Below are 22,801 nucleotides of genomic sequence, written 5' to 3' on the forward strand. Positions count from 1 at the left end.
CGAACCTTAGCTTCAGGATTTTAAGAAAATATTTTCTACCTGGAATATGAACATATAAAGGTAGCAAGAATGGCATATTTCTAGTAGAAGTTAACAACTATGGAATTAACTGACTGGATGTAACACTCTTCCATTCCATTGGAGATCTTCTGTTAAAATGGTCTGAGCCGATAACATCGGAAATATTTCCTTAAAATATATAATCTGAAGGGATATGGAACAAACTGCTATATATGTATTATAACAGCTGTCATTACAAGAATGCGTGTATGGAATATGTATGTGCAGAGTAGCAAGTTACAGAAATAGAGGATTTAAAGAATGAGTAACACCCGTGAGTTTGTTGGGAAAATACATTTACAAAGTTCTGAGACAGTTCTTCGTGTAAGTTCTGTCTCTCAGGAGAATTAAGAATAAAGAGTTGGCCTCTTCTGCAGACTGGGGTTTTGCTCTAGTTCACCTCAGGAGAGAATATGAGCAGGTCCCACTCGAGCTGCTGACCCTGCAGAGGAGCAAAGCTTTGGTGGCCTTGGACAGAAGTGAAGCCTAGTGTATCGATGCCTCTTTGTGGAACCACTGTCTGTAAAGTCATGGACAGAAAAGCCCTGTAGATATAAGTAATGTGTTTTATTGTACCAGCTAATAAAGCTGAAAAAATATGGATGAACTTTTAAGCCAAGACAAGCTATTGTACTTGAGTCTTATGCTCTTTTTTTTAGCTCTATCAGTTAATATAATTAAAGATATTGCTTCGGTCTACAAAGTTCATCTTGTTCACCTTAAGGCATTCAGTTAACAAGCTGCATGGTAAAGCAGGGAAGCAGAGTCTTGGAGGGAAAGAAAACAAGGACTGTGATAAGAGACTCACTGTTTGTACAGACTTTGGTGGCTACAAGGAGGTCCTATTTTCAGCTGGCCCAGGAAAGCACAGAGAGCAGCACAGTGCAGCAGTGTCACTGCAGGGGGAGGACTAGAGCAGTGAGGGAGATAGGAAAAGAGGACCGATGAATTGTTCTGCTTGGCAAACCTGTGAGGATGTATTTAGCATGACTACAACTTCCTACAACAGGATTTGGTCATATGCTCTAGTATCCTCTCCCATGTTAACTGGCAACTCTTTAGTGAACACTCTTCTCAGTATATACATTTTTCTCAGTCTAGGTTTAGTTTGGAACTAGTGTTTCTCTTATTTTTTCCCAGCCATGTGATGAAGATAATGTCAGCTTTAATGTTCCAATGTCAGACATCATGGAAGAAGATCATATTATAAAGGAAGATTCAGCTCACCATGCTAACTCAAGAAAAGGTTGGAATGTAAAAACCATGGAAGTTAAATACAGGGGTTGTTGGTTCCATACCTGCCTACCTACCCAGAAGGTTTTGAGCATGCATATGCAGTTGTGTAATCTGAGTCCTTATGGTAGTTTTCCATAACAATTCCAATAAACTTGTTACACTATGTCTCAAGACTTAGTAAGATCTGATTTTGACTGGGGGGAAAAAAGTGAAAGTTGTTTTAAACCATGCTTCCCAACCAGTAATATCAATGTGCAGTAATTTAGCAAATGTACAGTATCAGAGTCCATTTCTATAGTTGGACTTAGTGCATATATAAAACTTCATTAGTCAGTCAGCTTTGCCTCTGGAAACAGCTAAAACTCTTCAGATTTTGTGAGATGGTGTAAATTTATCTAAATTTTTTAAAGTAACTTATATTTTTCCAAATTATACTACATACCAAAAAACAATGTTTCTCCAAGTTCTGCACATACTAATGATAAATGCAGGAGGAAGTCAGTGAGTTGCATATGGCAACCACATAAATAGGAGGTCAGCCTTTACACACTTAAATTAAATGAACTTCAGTTGAGATATTCATTGGAATTTAAAAGAATACAGAGAGAGATAGTAAAAGTATTATATCCTACAGTGTTTATTAGCAAACTGGAGAGGGTAAGTTATAGGACCATATCCCTGGAAATACTATATGTAGGCAAGAGATTGGCATAGGCTCTGAATAATTTTGGTAAGCATTTGACTCTTCGTTACAGCATGATAACTCTGAAATTACATTCAACTGCACGTCCCTGGCTGTGACATCTGAATGTCATAAAAAACTCAGCAGCTGTACAGCTGTGTTCTTGTACCAGTACTGGCAGGACAGACTTGGTGTAGTTAAAAACTGACTTCATCAATGCATGCTGTGGTGCTTCTGATAGACAACTGTATATGCCCAGGGTATTAATTTATTACAACTTTGAAATGAATTGGCATCAGTCTTTACAATGCAAGGGTCTTACTTAACATGTTTGAAGTTTTTAATATGCTTTGAATTTAAACTTTGGTTTTGAGCTCTATAATTTAATACAGTTAAATTATGTTGAGTAACAAATGTTGAGCTGAACCAGAAATCATTCTTCTATCTTTTTTTTATTGCTGTTACTAGTGGAATTCCATCAAGGATCTTCTCACTTGATTGTCAATGATAAGTCAAGAGCAACAGTAAACCAGTTCGATGAATCGGATACTCTTACTACTGAATTTATGAGTTACATGAAGGCAAGTTTGCAACAATTTTAAGTGGGGGAGAAATATTTTTACTACTTCCATAAGTGCAGAGCAAACAGGAATATAAACTGCATATATTTTAGTGTATAAGAGACTGCAGTTGATATTCATTGTGAAAAGATACAGAAAGCAAAAATAAGCAGGTAGGTTTAAAATTATTACAATTAGTTTAGGCAATCAATTTATCCATAACACTTTCTAGTATATGTAAGAATTATTTTCTAACTATGTTTAAGGCTTTAGGAAAAAAAGGTGGGTATGTTTTGTGTTACTTGCTTTATATTTTGAATTGAGCAATTTTTTGTATTTGTTACATTGCTAAAATGCAAGACAACTTTGTGCTAGCTGTGGTGGCTAAAGTTTTGAAGTAGTGTTATGGTAGTAAAATACATTTTCTTAAATTTTTTAAACATTATAGTAAAAATTGAGAGATCTATCAAGACAGATTGTATCAAATCACCTTCTAGAATAAATGCTGTATTTTTGTTATCTTATGATGTGTACTCTTCTTATAGGAAAAATCATATTCTTCGTTCCTATAAGGTGAAGAAAAATGAAAAAGAATGGCTTTATTCACTCTAGTAGGGATTGGCACTGGCAAATTAGCTGTCAATGGACAATGTTAGAGAAACTGGTACACTCCTCAGTGTCCCATATGGCAGAGTTGGACAGCATTTATTGGTACAGGGTGATGCAACTGATGTGCCAAACATGACACAAGAGAGGATAAACCTCTCTTTTCTGCTGTTGATTCTCTACAAGTACAAATGCACATTCATTCAGAGAGCTTCTGTCTTTATTGGCAGCTGAACTAGTTCAGTGTTCCTGCCTGTCTGAGATGAAAGGGACAGTTGCAAAGCACCAAGTGGAAGCGTAAAAGAGGGAGTCAGGTTTTCAAATAAGTAGAACTTCATAGTTATAGGTGTAGGAGCTCTAATTTATGCCTACATTGAACCCAAAATAACTGGCTGACTGATACGAAGTCTTGCATGCAATTTTTGTTCTGATTTGTTCTTTTTTAAAAAAATGTTTCATGACCATCAAAATTTTCACTTATGAATTCTGTTAATGATTATGGGTGAAGTACATAATTGCCACTGTTTCCGTATTTGGAATTTCCTTACTCTGTAAACAAATCTGGCTGTGGTAGGAGGGAAAGTAGGAGGAGAGTTAGGGTTGTGTTTAATTGAAGCATTGTTTCTATGTGCCAGAAAGTCACAAACAGAGTCTGGGACATAGAATGAAGAATTCTTATGCAGCTTGACTTTCTTTTTACTGTTAAAGGAGGGTAAGGGCTGTTGACCTCAATAAAATCTGAAGAGTGAATAGAAGATCTTGTAATCAGTATCTTAGAAGGGGGTAAAGGAAGGAGTGGAGTGGAAGCATTGAATTGCTTCAGGTAACCAACCTAAACTGTTACATAAATTAGGTCAGTGCAGAGTCTGAAAGCAAAATTTATCTGCCTACTTAATTGCAAAGTTCAGTTCTCATTATCGCTTTTATCTGCTTACAGAGCAGAGCAGCAGAGTGTGATGAATTATTGAGAATAGAAGAGGACATACAATGGCAAACAGACGAAATGTGAGTATTTTTTATGTATCTGTAAGTAATTAGCTGTGTCACTTAATTAGTTTGACCAGAACTGATATTTCCTTGTCAGTTAATAATTTTGTAGACTTGGAGGCATGACAAATGCATAGCCTTTCACTTTGTGTGTGCTCAATATTTTACGTATTATTGCTGAATAGAGTGGATGTTATATTACAACTAATTAATTTGTATGCACCAATAGTGCTGTAATGTATTTTACCTATGTAGAATGCAAGCTTTTTTATTAGATATTTTGATATTTAGCTTATTAAAGGCATTGGTAACAAAATATTTTATCAGAACTTGTAAGATTTAAATTTAATGTGCATTTAAAAAATCGATTTAATTGGAAAACATCCCTCCATTTTTTGTCTTCTTTTATCATAGTTTTAGCCATGGAGCAATCATTAACTCATAGATATTAATTCAAGAGTAGAACAAGTGAACATCAGTTGCTGGGGTGAATGCATAAGAAAAGGGAATTTAACATGACAGTGTACTGTGAAGTTGTCACTTATCAGAACAGCGTAGTCCTATATGATGCAGCAATGAAAACTGAAGGAAGGAAAGAAGTACTTTCTGAAATAGCCTTACTGGCAGAACTAATAGGAGATAATACTTCTAAACCCCAAAAAGAATTACAAATGTTGAAAAGCAAAAGAAAGCAAGCTGGCCTTTAAAAAAAATTCATTGTATTTATGTTAATACTGTTCATGTTAATACATGTGATGAGTGCAGTTAAGAGTCATATATTGGTAAATAAATTTTCAATTTTAGAATACATTCTATTTTATTGAATGCTAAAAGTTTTAGTTCATCAAATTTGTTTGTTTATGTATGTCTTAGGTTGAGGGGATTTGTTAAGGGTGAAGTGTTGGAGAACTTTTTCAGAAGAAACTCTTTCCATAAATTCAGCACATACTGGTGTGCAGAGAGGCTGTTTTTCTCTCTCTATAGTGCTTGCATGCCGGCTGGAAGATGCAGCTCACAAACTGAAATCCAGACTACCCTTGATAATTGCTGTTATACCTTTTCTTTGAATGCTTTTTTTTTTGTTATAGACTAAATTTATCAGAAGAACAAACTATTGATATAGCAGTGATAGAACAACTAAGAGAAGCAGTAGATTTATTACAAGATTCCAACAGGTATGCTTACAATAGCTGATGTGTTAATGTAATATATGTTAAAATTTTATTAATTACTTTAGAGTACTCTTTTAACTGACAAGTGATAAAATTTTCTGGAGTTATGAAGTGCTTTGTTAGCATAGCACTGTATGCAAGATAGTTAAGAAGGAAACTTGCATTCTCTTTCTGAGTATCTAGACAAGATTTCCAGTAAAATAAGCAGATTTCAAGTATAAGAGAAACCTAAAATTGGAGATGAGGACACCCCTAGGCATTCATCTCATGTACACTACTGTAATATTCAGATGTTTTGTCCAGGATTTTGACGTTCTTTTAGAGAATATAAATTTTCCTCTTACTCATGGCTGGTGTATTTTGTTGGACTGAGAAGGTCTTCTGGCCCATCTCCATCCCAGTTCAATGGAGCACATAAATGAGGTACCTGAATTAGTGGTGGAGTTTCTTTAGTCTTCTGAAATCCAGAGGAGAAAGAGGAGAGGCTGAATAATCTATTTAGACTTCCCCTGACTACAGAAGGCAAGATTTTGTAATTTAGGTGCCTGTTTTAAGAGGCTGAAGTCAAGGTGGAATGACTCTGAGTTTGTGGCTAAGCAAAGGAATAAGTATTTAAAAGAAAACAAATACTTGCCCTACTGGAAAAGTCCAACAATAGCGGTGTAGGCAGTTCTGTCCAGATGCTTGCTATTGCTTTTCTTTGTGTAACGACCTTCAGAAATTGATAAGTTCAGTTTAATTCTTATTTCTATGAGGTAACTGGTTTACAGCTTCATTTCTCTGAAGACTAGAAACCTCTTTGTCACTTCCAGTCTTAAGTATACTTGATTCTCTTTCCTCCCTTGACCAGTTCACGACAGCTGTTTGCTTTTGTGACTACACTGTTCTTTACTTGAAATGCCTGTTTTGTAACTGATTTTCACCTAGCAGACCTTTGTGCTTTTAGGACAGAAATTTGCTCCTCTTAGTATTTCTAGAGACACAGTTAGCTGGCTTTATTTTGCATCATGTAAAGAATACTTGAATTCTTGAATCATATAATGAATACTTGAATCAGAAGTATTTTTGCTTAATAAAATATTGTACAAATTAGGAAATCTCTTTAGTTCCTATAGCTTCCTAGTACCATTGCTTCTGCATATTGTATGAGGCTTATTACCTTGTGGGAAGAGTTTTGTAGTTAAAAAAGGAAAAGATTTTTTTGAAGAAAAAGCAACAGTGAAAAAATTCTTATTGTTAGCCTTTTGTCATTTTGATTTTTGTTTCCAAATGTTGTTCCAGTATATCCTACATGTTTAGGGTTTTTTATAAAATTAAAAAGGTCAATAAAATACAGAAACTGTGTTTTCCTATTCACATGCAGGTGTGCTTTCATTAGTAAGACTACAGTAAATTTGAAATGAGACTTTTAAAAATGACTAATCATGTAATATTTTTACTAATGGGTATGATTATTAAACTTGTAAAATGTTTGTCCTGTAACTATTGTTTTAGTGTTCTGCAGAGTTTCAAATTTGCATATAAGCAAACATGCACATAAGCAACATTTCAGTTCTGGGAAGGAAAAAGATTTCAGATTCAGTCTTCTTTTACAATATTTTCAGATGTTTGCTTCATATTTCTATATTCCCTTTCTTATATTTACTACTTTCTTTCATTTTCTCATGCACTGCAAGAGCAAATTAATTGTGAATATCTAACCAGGTCTATGGCTTCCATTTGGACAATGGATGCTAGAGGTCAGATACAGAAATCTACAGATAATGACTTGGTTGTTGGTAGTAAACAGGTCCTGTTTTGATACAAACCATTGCTCAGGGTGATATTTGCAGATGAGAACATTAAAGTGGCTTTGCTGAACTGAAGCATCAGGAGACACTTTCAGTTCTTAAGAGATAACACTGAACAGGTTAAAATCATGACTATAAAAGTATTTCACGTATCCATTTGTCTGAAATTAAGTGCTAAACAGAATGGTTGCAAAAGCTATACCCCAGTGCAATGTTTTTATTTCAAACCTTGCAGATTTAGCATAGATATTTCAGAGAGCAGTGATGCGAATCTGTATCCCATGGAACTGGCAACAGATTTAGAATTTCAGTAAAGCGTGTTTATATAGCTTCTTTAGAAAAAAAGTAATGCATTTGTTAGATGCATCATATTCAAGTTGCTACATAATGAATTACATATTTCCATTTGTTTATCTTCATACTTAGTGGTCAAATACAGATGGAGATGGCTTCCCTTGGTCAGGTATGTTAATGAGTGTATTATTACAAAATATTTTTGTGGGGAAAGACAGGAAATGAGCCAACAATTTCATCAATTAATAATCTACCAAGTAGGGAAGGGACAAAGCTAGTAGGCTGGAGGACAGAACTCATTTTTCTTTAGCATATTTATAGAATTGTTTGTGTGGGGTTTTTTTTATCTGTATGCATAAAATTTTTCTGGGTTTATCAGTTACTTTTTCATTGTAGTTTCCCTGCTCCTGTGTGTAATTGTCATGTATGCCAGTTCAGTTATGCATCCTTGTCTACCCCCCCATCTCCCTCTTCTGGTTTAAGAAAACAGTGCATTCATTAAGAATAACCACAAAATATTTTGTGAAATAACAATTAGTGTTTTTCCAGAGTACTGTCCTGTAGTTACAGATACTATCTGAAGTATATTTTTTGAGTTTTACAGAGTGATATATGCAGCTTATTATTTTTTCAGTATGCTGACTGGTGGACTGGTATTCTTTATGAAGTAGTTTTAGATTTATATTATCTATCTGTTAGCACTGGAACTGTAATTATATAGTATCTGCTTACTTCTTTGTTTGCTTTTCAACACAGTATTTGTAAGAAATATTTTCAGGTAATGTTTTGCAAAAAAAAAAATAGTTCTATTTCCAGTGGTACACAGTCTGAAGAGTTATTTATCTTACAGAGAGAAAATGCTGAAGAGGAACTAGAATTTCAGAGGAGGAGGGAGTTGATTATGGAGAAAGCAAAGCCTGAAGCGAGAACTTGTGAACACAGTGACAAATGGTCACTGAGTCAGGTATGGAGGTGTCTAGATGCAATAAATGTGGAAACATTTGGCATGGATCTTTGCATTCTGTCAATTTATGTGTGGGGATAATGGGTTTAGGCCCATTTGGGGGGTTGGTCTGGCTTTGTTGTTTTTTTGCCTTACCATGAATCTCAAGGTTTGACTGTAAATGGAAAGGTGATTAAGACTTATCTCTTAGGAAGGAACTGATATAATACAATTAATAAAAGTATTTTTGCCCAATATAAAGTATAGTAGCTGCAGTGGTTGCATTCCCCTGGAAAAAAATGTCACCTCAAAGTTATATCTTCGAGAAAATAAAATACCTGATTCCTCTTCTGCCCTCACCCCAAAATATTCTTGTAGTTATATAAGCTTCCAGCTTCTAATTAGCAGCAGTATTTTTATTGTGTTTAATATTACAAGCATACTGTTTATAGGTTGAGATGATAGTTTTAAAGTTTCAAAAATATTTTAAGATTTCTGTACGTTGTAATGATCCAGAAATAAAGAACTGCAAAAAACCCTAATTTAAATATTTGAGGAATATATTATTACTTCAGAACCTGCTATATAAGAATTTTTGTGACTGCTCTTGCAAGAAGATTGTGAGAACAAAATTACAGAACATGCTGTTTATATTGGTAGTGCATTAATGTGATCTATTGTATTTTGGTTTATGTTGATGCCTTTCAAATACTTTTATGTGTCATCATCTTTACTGTTAACTATTCCTACGATAACCTTGTAACTTTGTTAATCTGAATTTTGTCTTTGCTTTTTCTTTAAAATGTCAAAAAAATTGAGTTGGTTAATCACATTTGTATCGTACATTGGGTTTACCACATTTTATTTGGAACAGTTCTTATTGCTTGTTGAGATGAACAGATAAAGCTAATTCAGTGTCAAAGTATGTGTGGTCTCTGTAGTTTAATGAACTGTTTAGCAAGGATACACCACTGAAGAAAAATCTTTCTAAACACCTGTGGGGCCTGATATGAATTGTATTATGCAGGTGAAAGTACTAGGCACATTCTGTGACATGGAAACACTTCCTGCAGGACCAAGTTTTTAATCATACTGTGTTCTTTGCAGTACAGTAAGCACTTGTGTTGCTGCTTATGTTACTAAATGAATTCAATTCAGCATAAATTCAAAATTCTGACTAGCACAGAAGTGCTCAAGCATGCAAGTCCCCAGGTAGAGCTGGCTGGGATCAGATGAGTAAGATTTCTTTCTGTTTATTCTAGGTAATACAGTGGTTGAGATAATGTTATGAAAGATGGCTAAAGGTGAAGAATTTTTTTTAAGCTTGAAAAGTGGCCAAGAAAGGTTATGAAGCAAAATGGGTGTGTAATCTTCCTTCCCATCTTGCTGGCTTTTGGAAAACTCTGTGATTCTTGGGACCTAGTGTTCCAAGTGCTCTCTTTTATCTTATCTACATTTTTTATCTATTAAAAAAACTTTTGTCCTAAGGAAATTGTTTTGAATTGAATTATAATTTACTTATGCCAGCTGTGTTTCTGCTAAGTTATGATTGAAGCTGAATTAATGATATTATTTCATATTTGTTAATGTGATGTACATGTTTCCAATATAACTGTGACAGAAGTGGTAACAAAAGGTATGTTATATTGCAGTTATAAAATTAATTGCTTATGGAATACTTCTCAAATCTGTATTAAAAATGTATATTTACATACTAAACTTTGGTGGTAGTTTAATTAAAAAATATGTGAAACAAAATTGTTTGCTGCATTTTAACCAACAGACATTAAAATCTTACAAATACAGTTATAAACCCTTAGTATTGAAGCTAAAAAGTTAATGACAAATCTGTGTGAATAATTTCCACATTTTTTTAAAGTGTTGCTTGGCTAACAATAGTATTTATTATTTATGCAAATTAATGGTTTCAGTGAAAAAAAGAATTGGGTATTAATATATATCTGACTATCATGAGTAAAATGCCCCATTGTGTTGTATTACTAATATAGTTTCTGAAATAGTTTTTCTTTTTTTTTTATCTTTCCAAACATGCAGAATGATCTAATTGTTTGGAATACAAGTGGACAAACCTCTCACAATGAGGTAAGATGCTAGTGCCATTTGTTTGTCTCTCATATATTTAAATGAGTGTTTCATATACTAAATGAAATGTAACTGAATATCACAGAACATATGACTGAACTCATCAGAAATGGATATGGGGCTTGTTTGACCTGTGGTTCATTCTTGTCATCTTAAGGATTTACTAGCATATTAAAATACACTTTCTGATAAGCTTATTTCTGAGTTATGTAGTTTAGTATAAAACATTTGTTATTTTAATATTTTCTCCATTCTGACACATTTTCTTTTTTTAATTTTTTTTTTGTTTTTAATTCTTCCTTGTTTGTCAGAAACTCATCTTTTCCAGGAGAGGAATAGGGCACAATAAAAAAGGGAGATTGTCAAAGTTTGAGGCTATATTGTAATCAGATTATGGTGGAGTTGTAGCATGCAGAAACTTTTGCATTTTACATAGTCAGATATTCTGACTGAGATATTCTGGATGTTACTCTTATTTTGATTTATGTTCTTGAATTACACAGAATAAGGATAAAAGTCCAGCAATGTCTCCTACTACAAACACCACAATCCCTTTTGGCCTGAAGCCACGATCAGGTAATGTGGGAAAGAAAATTGACCAACTTGTCTGTACTGGTTTGGGGTTTCTTTACATCTGTGTTTTTATTAGATGTCTCTATTTTTTTCCCTTAAGAAGGCAACAGTGTAACATTTTCTGTACAATAGTCAGAAGATCAGAACATTTTAAAGTTTTATAGGTTTGAATCAAGATTAAATTTGTAAGATGTATTTGGCATATTATATATGGATCAATTTTCATCCCTTACTAATAAATTAGATTTTGTATAAAATTATATGTGTATACATTAAAAAATATGTGTTTGTATCTAATGATATGTATTTTATATGTATATACATATTTATCATCTGTGCTACATACTAATTGAAATAAAAGTTTTGCTTGATTTGTATGTAGTGATAGAGTTGAGATTTTGTTGAATAATGTATCTGAATAATTGTTTGGAAGACACTTATACATTGCTCTGAAAATTGTTCCCTGCATTGAGTCTTTCAGTATTTATGCTTGTGTAAAGATCAAGCATTATGAGAAGATCAGGTCTTTACTTCATCGAGTTGAATGAATTTGCAATACACTAAATCTGGGTAACCAGCAGTCTTTGTGACAAACAGCAGTTTATTTAAAAGCAAACAAAACAACCAAAAAGCAAACAACAAAAACCCCCCAAACATATATATGTATTTGAGAGCTTGGATAACAGCTTCCTTTAAAAACATGATTAACTCAGTCTCTGTTCTGAGGTAGTCAGTATTGTTAAGTCATCTCACATCTCCTCTAAAGAGTAACTATAGATTTTTCAGTATGTTTCAGCATCCTAAGACTGTAGTTCTGATTTCTTGCATTCACCACAAATGCTTTTAAGCAAGTGCTCTTAAACCACTACAAGCTTGTAGTTTCCATAACAAAATACCTTGACAACAATGGCAGCAATTTAGCTTTTTGAACGTTTATGAAATTGTACCCATAGATTTGGTGGGGGGTTTTGTGTTTTGGAGGGGGGTTAAGTGTTAAAAGGCAAGGAAAATGGTACTGAACCAACCTTTTTTATGAAGGAAGATACTCTTAAGTTTCTCATGTAGTTATGATACACAGTTTGACAGATCTGTTCAGTTGCGTTTCTTAGATTGTTGGAATGTTAAACTCTAGCTCAATTTTTTTTCCCGATGATTTAGAGATGATGTTATTTCCATATATATCTAAATTATGAAAGTACAAAAATGATGAGCAAATGGGTCTTTTCAGGATTTGTTGAAAATGAAACATTGAGTAATACTGCATAGTCCAGTGGCAACATTGCAATGACACTGTTAGGAGAAGATGTGTGAAAGCAAACAGGCCTGTGCCATGTTGCTGCTTTCATGGGATGTGGCCTGTGTTCTGAGCCACCAGTAAAATCTGCTGCAGGGACTGGAAGCAACTTTGTTGGAGAGTATGCAAGACCATGACTTCTTGTTAGTTTAATGTGCGCTTCCACATCTTGGTTATATCAGTGTGCCAAGATTTCCTGTACTTAATGACTGTAATAGGTCAGGGCAAAATAGCCTATTGACTCTGAGAGAATTTTTAGAAAGACAGGATTGTAATGTGTTGCAGTCCTTTGCAACAAAACTTTCAAGTCGTATCATGCAAGACTAGGTGTACACAATTCCTACAGTTCTTTCCCAATTATCTGGCAGCTGTGTATAGCCTCAGTGAACACCAAAGTCAGTTGGTTAGAACCTGCTCATTTTCTGCACTATACTAATTCAAGTTCATACATTTTAATAACTTTGAGTATACCAACACTATAGAATTATAGTATTATACAGTATAGTATATGCTATACTGTAGTCTTTTGGTCACAGTGTGGTTTGCAGTAAACTTGATAATCTGAACTTATTTTCTTTTCCATGTCAGACACAACAGTCACCCGATCACATACAGTTTCAGTCACGTTAACTTAAATTTATGGCAAGGTAAAATAGGGGAACTTGGTAATAGTAAAACTTTAGGTCCAACTTCACATAAAAATACAGTATATTAGCTATGTAGTACCATGTAACAAAATGAAGCCGTGCAAAGGCAGAGTAAAGCTTCATATTGTTTCCTGTTCTGCTCCCACCATAGAATTGCTTTAAAAATAGTATTAAAATTTTTTTTGCTAATACCTAAAAAAAATATACAGATAAAAGTGCATGACAGAAAATACTGGCATGGTTTTCCTTTTAGAGCTGATTAGCTTGCCAGGTCTCTAGTTTCTTCATGTTTCCTTTAAAACTTTGTGCAAGCTTTGTGAGTTTGAACCATCCTATCACTGTCAGAATTTACACTTCTTAATTATATACTGCTTTATTGCCCTAGACCTGAACTAATGTAGAGGTCCAGCATTTCTGTGATCTAGGAAAGTTTTTCAGCTTAGTTTGTAGTTTATTCTAATAGCTTTTTTTCATTTAAGTTCTTCATGGCCTTAGGTGAAGTGTTAAAACTCACTGGAAATGCAAGTTCTAATGAAGTTAAGTAGTTTTAATGAGTTTTAAGTACTTAACTTTATTAGAGCTTACATTTGAATTAGTTGCTTCTATAAATCTTTAAAAACCATGTACAAGATTAAAAGAACATTGAAGTGTTCTAACTAAAATGCGTACATCATGCTCTGTGGAAAAAATAGTGGCAAATTTTCAATGAAAATATATGCAGCCATATTTTTTCAGGAATTTGAGAGTTTATTTTCACTGTGTTTATTGTCATCTATTTTAAATGAATGTTGCTTTCTGCTTGACTTTCCCCCATCTTCATAATTTCATAATGATTTGTGTCTCTTGGAAAGGTGAAAATAAACTGTTCTATGTCTGGTAAGGATTCCAGTTTTTTTGAAGTACACACACAACTAGAATTGTGTCCAGAGGATAAACCACAGTGGCTTAAACTTCTGTGTTAGTACATACTGATATGTGTTCAGGACTGAAGGTCCTTTTATTTTTCATTTTAAAACTAGGCAAAACATTGGGAAAATTCATATCTGATGGCTGACAGAAAGAACCCTAAGTACCCAAAGAAAAAGTTTTGAAAGGTAATGAATGTGTTTAGATTTCTTGACAGATTCTTTTCAAGGGTCAGATGTTTACATAGAATGTAAAAGAGAGAGCCTTTTTTAATTTTTCAAGTTATTTCCTCCCGTATTTTAAATACTTTCATAGAGTGTGGACTTCTCAAATTCACATTAATTTTGAAAACCTTAAAAAATATTATTGAAAAGAAACAATAATTACCAGTTTTCTTAGAACCATAGTTTGCTCTTGGGAAGTGCTTTTGGTCCTTGAAAAGGAACCATTTGAAATAGCTAATAAATTTGAAATCTCCCTCCTTCATTCATCAATTGACTAAAATGTTCAGAATGATTGAAATTGAGAGTTGCCAAGGTCTTGCCACAGTATCTTTAATATACCAGACCTTCCAGTCTGAACAGATACTAATACATCTTGCAATCAAGAATATTTTTTGCTTTTGTTCTGTGCCATTTTTAGGTCACTGTTTTCCCTACTTTCTGCTGAGCAAGGTGACAGCAACACAGACAAACAAATTTGTACTGTCAGAGATTGAAACAAGCACTGACAAACCTCAAAGTCATAAAGCAGTTTGTATTCTGAAGTGAGAAGTTGTTCCCTTGCAACTGTTTATGTAGCATATTCTTACTTGTGAATCTAGTGTCTTCAGCTTTGGGAGCTTGTAGAGGATTTGAAGCACAATGTTAGTATCTGTGGTGGACATGCTTGTATTTCAAGTTTATTGGAACACATAAAAGTCATTAAAACTTGACAGTATTTTCCCTCATTTGAGTGCTAGTTACTGTTTTTCTAATATCTGGATATTTATTCTTTCCATTTGTTTTCTTCTCTAACTGCATTATCTGTGTACTTTGGAAAATAGTGAGAATCCTGATTGCCAGCATAATTGAAGACTGTTTGTCATTTGCCATAAATCTGTGTTCTGTTACCGGTGTTGACTTTACTCAGAGCGATAAATTCTGATTCAGAGTCAAGGCTTTTATGAGGCTATTATGTAAAATCTATGGGTACTCTTTCTTAAAACTTGTTTGAAAACAAGTTGTATGAAGTGCTGTGGTTACAATGATCTTGCTAAGCTCAACAGGCTTAACTGCACATATAATGTATGATTTGCAAATACTAACATTTAACTCTTCATTCTTTTTATCCTGCACCATCTTTCATTCTTTTCTCAAAATTTATGCATTTTGTATTAATCACCTTTGAATTACATCTTTGTCATTACCATACAATCCTAATGCCATATATGAAATGCTGCTGCCCACTTTTATTCCACCTCCGGTCCTTATACCCCCCCATGGCTGGACTGGTTATCACTCCCTTCCAACAGACCCATCCCTCAGTTTTCCTCCTATCTCCTTCAACACACTTACACAGGCACAAACATGGGACAACTTTAGCTACAGTATCCCATCTGAAGGAGACAGTGACAATGGTAGGTGTTCCATATATAATTTACTTAATTTTGTGTTTTCAGAAACATGAATATATGGCAAATGCCCCATGTGGCTAAGGATGAAAGACACTACTCTTTTAGGGAATGTCTATAAGACTAAATACCTCAGAGGATGCATGTTAATTTACTGTAGAATATGTAGTGTTGAAAGTAAATGAGTGAAGAGTGTCACTGTTTTCAAGTCTGGCAAAACAACTTTTCACATACACTCCAAGAACTATTTTTAGTGTAGGTTTATTTGCTTGCATTACTTTCAAGAGTTTATAAAAGTTGTACTCAAACAGCAGTTAATTTTGCTACCCTTCTTTTAATTTTTTTTTGTAGATACTGACTATTAAAATATCCTACTCCCATCTGCATTTATTGATGCAGGTGCATAACTAACTTAACTAGAAGAAGAATATCTGAAGAAATAAAGCTGAAAAAATCAGCTAAGCAAAAATAGTGATTTCTGTCCAAAAGAAACTGTTAATACACTGTCAAACTTATGTTCATAGTGAAAATCAGGTACATTAGAGGACTTTTGTTGCTGCTGCTTTTGTTTTCTTTTTCTCCAGGGTCTTATTGCCATGGTATGTAAAGTCATGGCACTAATTTGCAAGTGGACCATGTTTGGGCTATCAGGATCTTATACTGCATCAATAGTCAAATGTCAGATGAAAGAAATAGAACCTAGACAATTAAACCCATTGTAAATATTCGATAGGCAGATGTTTTGGGTTTGTTTTGGTTTTTTTGTTTGTTTGTGGGTTTTTTGGTTTGTTTTTTTTTTTTTTTTAAGTATGACTGTTTTTTCCAGGTACCCTAAATTAGAAGAGTGTTTAGAAGGTAGTGAAACTGTCGAAAGTTTCAGATTGAAATCAAGACCACAAATATTGAATGATAAATGCCAACATTTAGTTTACTGTTAAGGAAACTTTCCTGTCTGACCATTCAGATGCCACTCTGGAAGTCACACTTGTACCACCCCAGACTTAAAGTGCTTTAAGGACTGAAGCCCCTTCACAGCAGGCGTTTCGTTCTTAGTTCAGTTCATTAGTTGACAATATTTGCTATTTGCCACAGCGTTCTTGAATATAAAACCATAAAAGACAGCGTGTGTGAGGAATCAGCTCCATAAAGGAAATAAGTGTGGACTATAAGAATTGATACTGGGAAGCTGAAAAACTTAAATTAGTATGATGATATGACACTAACTTGAGATTTTGCTGATGAATATTCTAACAGAGAAACCTTGAGGTGGTTCTATTAGTGCAGCACTTGATCTCTGTTAATCTACATTTGTTACTGGTTTATTCTTCTAAATGAAAGGAGTAACACAGACTAGCTTGTGCATTTGGAACGGATAGATACCTCCTGTCATTCACATCTTAAGCCAAATGCAAATATTAGTGTTTATTACCTTGGGAAGTTACAACAGAAAATGACTTTTACAACTACATTTTTTTTAAATTGGGGTTATTGCCTTTCTGTTATTTAAATTTTGAGTGAATAAATCAATCAAAGAGAAATATAGCTATAAACTTTTGACCTGACTTCATCTCTGCAGGTCATTAGTCCAACCTTCTTTTTGTCACTTAGTTTTAGAGTCAGGTTAAATCATTTTGTGGTTTACCTGAAGGATAATGTTGTCAGACTAAGTACTCAGGACACTAAATTCCTTTATGTGCAATTAATAGTGCACCTTTGTGCATTGGAACTCCATACAGAAATGAAAATTTTCACAAGAAAGCTTGTCCTTGCCCGTGGTATGTTGAATATGTATTGTGTTATTAACTGTTACACATCTAACTTGTTGAAACTTGTACAAAATACTTCTTAAAAAAATTATTGGAACAAGCACTACAGAATAATATGGTTTGGCCATGAGTTCAAAAAGCAGAAACTCACTCTTCAAAAGAGTAAAAAATAGACATTCAGGTGTGTGTGTGAGGTATGGGCTCCCCTTGCTGGAAAATACGTGTAGTGCTGAGAAGCAAGCAACATTCAGGACTGCCAAAACTTCCTGTATTAGAACATTTGTCTTTAAATTCAGTGTATAATGGAAACCTTTACAGCTAATGCTTTCGAGTGTGGGTTTTTTAAGTTTTGGGTTTTAATTGATTAAGCTTATTTTATTGAGAAACTTCTAATAGTAGCTTCTCACTGCCTGGGATTAACCTGATTTTTTCCTTGTGGATGAATGTATGTCTCCTTCAAGAATGGAAATGACAAAGTAATGCTGATAGTTTTTGGTAACAGACAGTTGTAGTCTGAAATTGGAAGGAAGTGGGTCTTGGAACATTCATACTGACTTTGCAAAGGCTTAAGCAAGGGCAGCTGTGGCCAAACTGAATGAAGACTGTAATAATATTCTGATTCTGTGAAAATAGAACATAATTCAGAACTAATGCTTTTGAAGAGAATCATTTCAAATGTTGCTACTGATGATAAAGCTACAGTGGCTTTTAAATACCATTTAAACATGTTATTACTCTGCAAGCATTTCATGTAGATGTATTTCATCCATCAGAGCCAGCAAAGCTCAAATTATTAGAGTTGTACAGTGAACTAGAAAATCTTAGAAATTGCAACTACAGTTTTTAATAAATGTGATAGGAGATTTTTATTTCACCCCTGAAAAATTTAGGAGCAGTCTCCAATAAATTATTACAGAGTTGCTTATACAGAAACTTTAACACAGTACAATCCTGGAGTTTAATAGAAGGCTGCACTTGGAATAGTTTCTGCGCTTTGAAAACTTGGGATTTGATTTTTTTTGTTGTTATTGTGGCCATACTAAACTGTATACTTTATTAAATAACATTTTATATATTTTTCACCATATGTAAGTCTTTTAACAGCCTTTGTATGTTTGGGTATGTGCAGTCACAGTTATATGTAGCCTCTCTACAAAATGTTAGGGAACACAGGTCTGTTGATACACTGTACTTTGGATATAGAATTCAATTCCAAGCGTGCAGTTTGCCGTCTACACGGGCAAAGATTAAACATCAGTACAAGTGTGGACCTCTTGCATCTGTAGGCATGGCTCTGCTAGTCTCATGCTAAGTGTGGGAGGTCAGCACAATGGAAGTCTTTATTTATGATGTGTGCGCCTGCGTGTAGATCCTTCTGAATGGTGACACTGGTGAAGACGCGTAGTCCACTTGGAGAAGGGAACTGAGCTGCAGTCACTATCTGTAGTTCTCAGTCCACCAGAAATCTCCCCCTCTACCAGTGGGATTTCTGGTGACATCAAAAAGAATAGTTTACTAAGATAAAACTGTAATATTTAGGTGTTTATTTAAAAGGAGCTTGGTTTAACAAATAGCCTTTAATATGGCATTCCAGAAATTACTGATTTAACAGATGTAGCAAATTTCAGTTACCTGAGAAAAGTTTAAACTATGATTGTGATTGCACCCATGTGTACCTTTCCTACAGTTAAGAGTAATTAATCTTTTTTCACTCCTCTAGTAGGTGCTATTAGCAGTTCTTACACTTCCAATTGATGTGCCTTTTAGGAAACAAAAGGCTCCTCTCTTCTGTCCCATTACTTATGGACCTAGAAATTCAATAATGGCATTAAATTAACAAAATTGAGACTGTGCAGTAGCTGTATATAAAACCAGAGGTTTCTAGGCTTTGTGCTTTCCACACCATTAATTGGTACTCATGTTGCATTCAGGAGAGAGGCGTCAAAATAGTGATACAAAACACTTCTTTCTTTTGAGCAGTATAATTTTCCATAATAATCTAGTTGGCCTATAATTTGAATGGCAAACATGGGACAGTTGCATTTTCTGAAACAAAATGGCAAAGTGGCAAACAGGTGACGGTTGCATTTTGACCGTACATCTTGTTCTTCCAAACTGCTCAAAACAGTCATTGACCACAAAAATGGAAGTGTAGAGGCGCATATGTGCGGAAATGTCATGTAATTATTTCAAGGAACTATATGTGGGCAAAGTGATAAAGTTGACAGGATTGGTGGGAAGCAGTACTGCAAAGACTTTGTGCACTGTAACATTTGCTATACAGCATTTTAATGTAGGCAGAGTTACTGAATGGCTAAGTCTGCCTACATTAATCTTTGTTTGCTGAGTGGTGGGGTTTTTTATTGGTTTGTGGTTTTTTTTTAGCATAACCTTATCTGGTAAGCATTTTGTTCTGTGTAGGAAGCTTGTCACAGCTTGTTACACAATTCAGCGTCTTGTAAGAGAGAGTTCTACTTAAAAGAATAGGAGGTGTTCCCTGCCATGTTAAGGTAGAGAGTTTTGTACAGACCAGACTCTCTAAGGGACAGTGCTACTCCTTAATCTTATGATAAAACTTGCCCATTGAGATTAAGATTTGGTTCAGAAATTATCCACTCCACTGATGGCGCAGGAAGCTGTCCAAAGCAATATCCAAAAAATACCATTCATGATTGTAATCCGAGATCAGATTTTACTGTCCTCCTGAGGACAAACAAATTTTCTTACAGTTTTTGCTGGAGGTAGTGCCTAAGGATTTTGCTTCATTTAGAAATAAATAAATCAAAGTATTCGTTCTTAAACTAAAATCTCTCTTTCTAAAAATTGTAGTGTTCTTAAGACCACAAAGAAATTTGGAATCAATAGACCCACAATTTACAATTCGAAGGAAAATGGAGCAGATGAGAGAAGAGAGAGAGCTTGTGGAACAGCTACGTGAGGTATGTGGGTATTGGTAGAATTAATTTATGCTGATGGAATGTCTTTTTTAAGGTTTGTTTTTGGAAAGTTGCCTAAGTAGGAGAATGTAAGAAAGGTTAAATGAGGCAATATTGCTTCTGCAAATTACACTGGTGAGACTGTTCCTGAAGTGCTTTATCACAATCAGATGTCTGTACTTCAGGAAAGGTTTTGTAAAAATGACATATAGTTAAACAGCATGCCTTGCACTGGTGGAATTAACCATTTATTTAATCAGAAAGGATGAAGTGATCACTTAAGAGAGAGGTCTAGAAACTATTTCCAAACAGCTGGAGAAATCTTCAGTTTTACAAGTAAAAGACATGAAATCTGTTAGTTAAAGCTGAAAGCAGATAACTAATGCTTGCAACAGCTTTCTTAAAAATTAAATGAATATTCCATCAATTGAAGATTTAAATACAGAAGGTGGTTTCCTGATACATTGTTTTGAATATAGAAGCTAGAACCTGATGCGAAAATGGCTGCATGTTGTTGCACAGTCTGTCTTACACACCTGATACCTTGGTAGCAGTTGTTTGTGTGACACCTATTTATGCATAAAAAAAAAAGATGACAGCCTTTGCCACAAGGAATGTCATGACCCTGAACCTGTCAAGGTTTCCAGTTATGTTGCATCAGCAACAGAATAGATGGTATAATTGCACTCCTAAATGCAGTGCAAATCCTGAAACTGTAGGTGATTTTGACATCACAACTGGATTACAAGATTATTTGTTCTTTTCTCATTAGCTTCATGGAATGGCTAATTGCAAGAATATGAACTTATTTTAAATAACATGTCTTCTATTATTTAATTTTAAAGCAGGAGGGTTCATTTTTTTCGTCTTTACCAAATACTGTTTAAAAGGCAGGATTTTAATGTAGAACTATACAGACTTTTATATTTTCATTGTCTTACCTCAGGCCCTCACCTGCTTTAAGTATGAATTAATCTTACTTTGTCTTGCTCATTTTTTCTAACAGAAAAGATCTTGTTGAAGACTTAATGTAGTTGATGCGATGTCGTATATTATGAATTCTAAACTTGAATGATGCCAGAAGGACAAAATGCAGGAATTAGATGAGACAGACTTACTGGTTATGTAGAAGAAAGTGGAAGTAGCAGTAATAAACTGCAGTAGGATGTAGTTATTCTGAGCCTAGTCTATTCAGCAGCATCAGTGCAGCTTTTTACATTTATTTTAAGCGTTACCACAAATAAGTAGCAAGTCTCCAAGTAATTGTTCCTAAAAATAATCATAAATAATGTCCTCAGTGTTCCTGCCTTGTGTATTAGTTCAGTTAATCCTCACAGTGAAAAATAGAACAAAGTTATTCACCGTATCAGGCATGATTATGGACATGTAATAAGGACCTCTCTACACAGTATTCATATTAGAGATTACCAGTAGTGTTGGTTTAATGTATTATTGACCTTCAGCTCCATGCACTATCCTTTGCCCTTACCCTGAAACGTTGTGTATGGAATAGAAGTTATTTTGTTTCTTGTTAGATGTTTAATTACAAGTCAAGGAGAACATATAAGTCAGTAAGTTTATTTATACTTTATTCAATAGATATAACCATTAGTATATTTTGCTTTTTAATTGTTTCATGGTAAGTTAGCATGTAGAGAGATTACACAGAACTTGTAACCTTAACCAAGTTGTGTGCTAAACAAGAAGGAACAACTAGTACATTACTCAGGCTCCTTATTTAGAAATCTAAATGCACATTTACCTCAACCACTTCACCCAAGACACATATTGTGAGAACATTGGTGTTCCTTTCATACATTCCTTTCATTTCTGTAGAATGAGTGTGTTTTTGCAAAAATTGTTCCATCTCATAAAATATTTTACTTCAGAGACATACTTAGTTTTCTTCCATATGATTTTGTCCATTTGATCCATGGTCACTTCAGACAGTTGTCATCTCAAGAGTGATTTACAATTGAGCAGTACAGTCTAGCAAGAAATACTGGTTGATTTTTGTCACTCGAAAGGTAAAACATACAGTACTTTTGACATGCTAAATGGAACAAATTGTCTGATGTTGTAGTGTGGATGATTTTTGAAAAAGAGAGCACTTCTTCAGTGGTGACAAAATTGAAAGAAACTGCTTTTAGTCTTCAATTTTATTTAAATCTAGTCTTAAACCCTGAACTCCAGCACAAAATGGCATTGAAATGGAATTGTAGGTGCTCATAAAAAAGTCTCACAACAGACAAATCAGTGTTTTAAGGAAGTTTCTAGTTCATCAGTTTATATAAATCTGTTTGTAATAGTTTTGAAAAAGTCTCAAAGTGTATTCTTTTATCAACTTATATAGCGAAAATGTTTTCTAATTTATGAATTAAACCAAGGTGGAAACAAACATTACATTAGTGAACATGATGCACTCTTCCTTTTGGCACTTGAAACCTACATGTGAATACTTGGGTAATGTGGTTAGAAAAACTGGGAAAATATAGTGAAACCCCAGAGTGCATTCAGGGCAGGCTATTTCTTGGTGAGGCCACCCAAACAAGGGATGTGTAAGGGAAAATCAAACAGCTGAATTTCTTTAACTTGGATTTCTTGCTTAAAGTGCTGAGAAGATCATATGACTGT

At 34.3% G+C, this 22,801-nt stretch overlaps 1 protein-coding gene across 1 annotated transcript in view; it reads left to right on the top strand.

Annotated features, from left to right (window-relative positions):
- The window catches only part of LRCH1 (leucine rich repeats and calponin homology domain containing 1), a 62,838-nt gene that overhangs the window by 16,678 nt on the left and 23,359 nt on the right, over positions 1-22,801 (top strand). Inside the window, exons 8-17 of the mRNA XM_029960923.1 lie at positions 1,201-1,306; positions 2,447-2,559; positions 4,082-4,149; positions 5,220-5,306; positions 7,520-7,556; positions 8,238-8,351; positions 10,386-10,433; positions 10,937-11,009; positions 15,367-15,471; positions 20,061-20,170. Of these exons, the coding sequence (XP_029816783.1) occupies positions 1,201-1,306; positions 2,447-2,559; positions 4,082-4,149; positions 5,220-5,306; positions 7,520-7,556; positions 8,238-8,351; positions 10,386-10,433; positions 10,937-11,009; positions 15,367-15,471; positions 20,061-20,170 (861 nt within the window). The remainder of the gene's footprint in view (positions 1-1,200; positions 1,307-2,446; positions 2,560-4,081; positions 4,150-5,219; positions 5,307-7,519; positions 7,557-8,237; positions 8,352-10,385; positions 10,434-10,936; positions 11,010-15,366; positions 15,472-20,060; positions 20,171-22,801) is intronic.

The sequence above is a fragment of the Manacus vitellinus genome, unplaced genomic scaffold, assembly GCF_001715985.3.
Source record: "Manacus vitellinus isolate BGI_N305 unplaced genomic scaffold, ASM171598v3 scaffold_2_pilon, whole genome shotgun sequence".
NCBI lineage: Eukaryota > Metazoa > Chordata > Aves > Passeriformes > Pipridae > Manacus > Manacus vitellinus.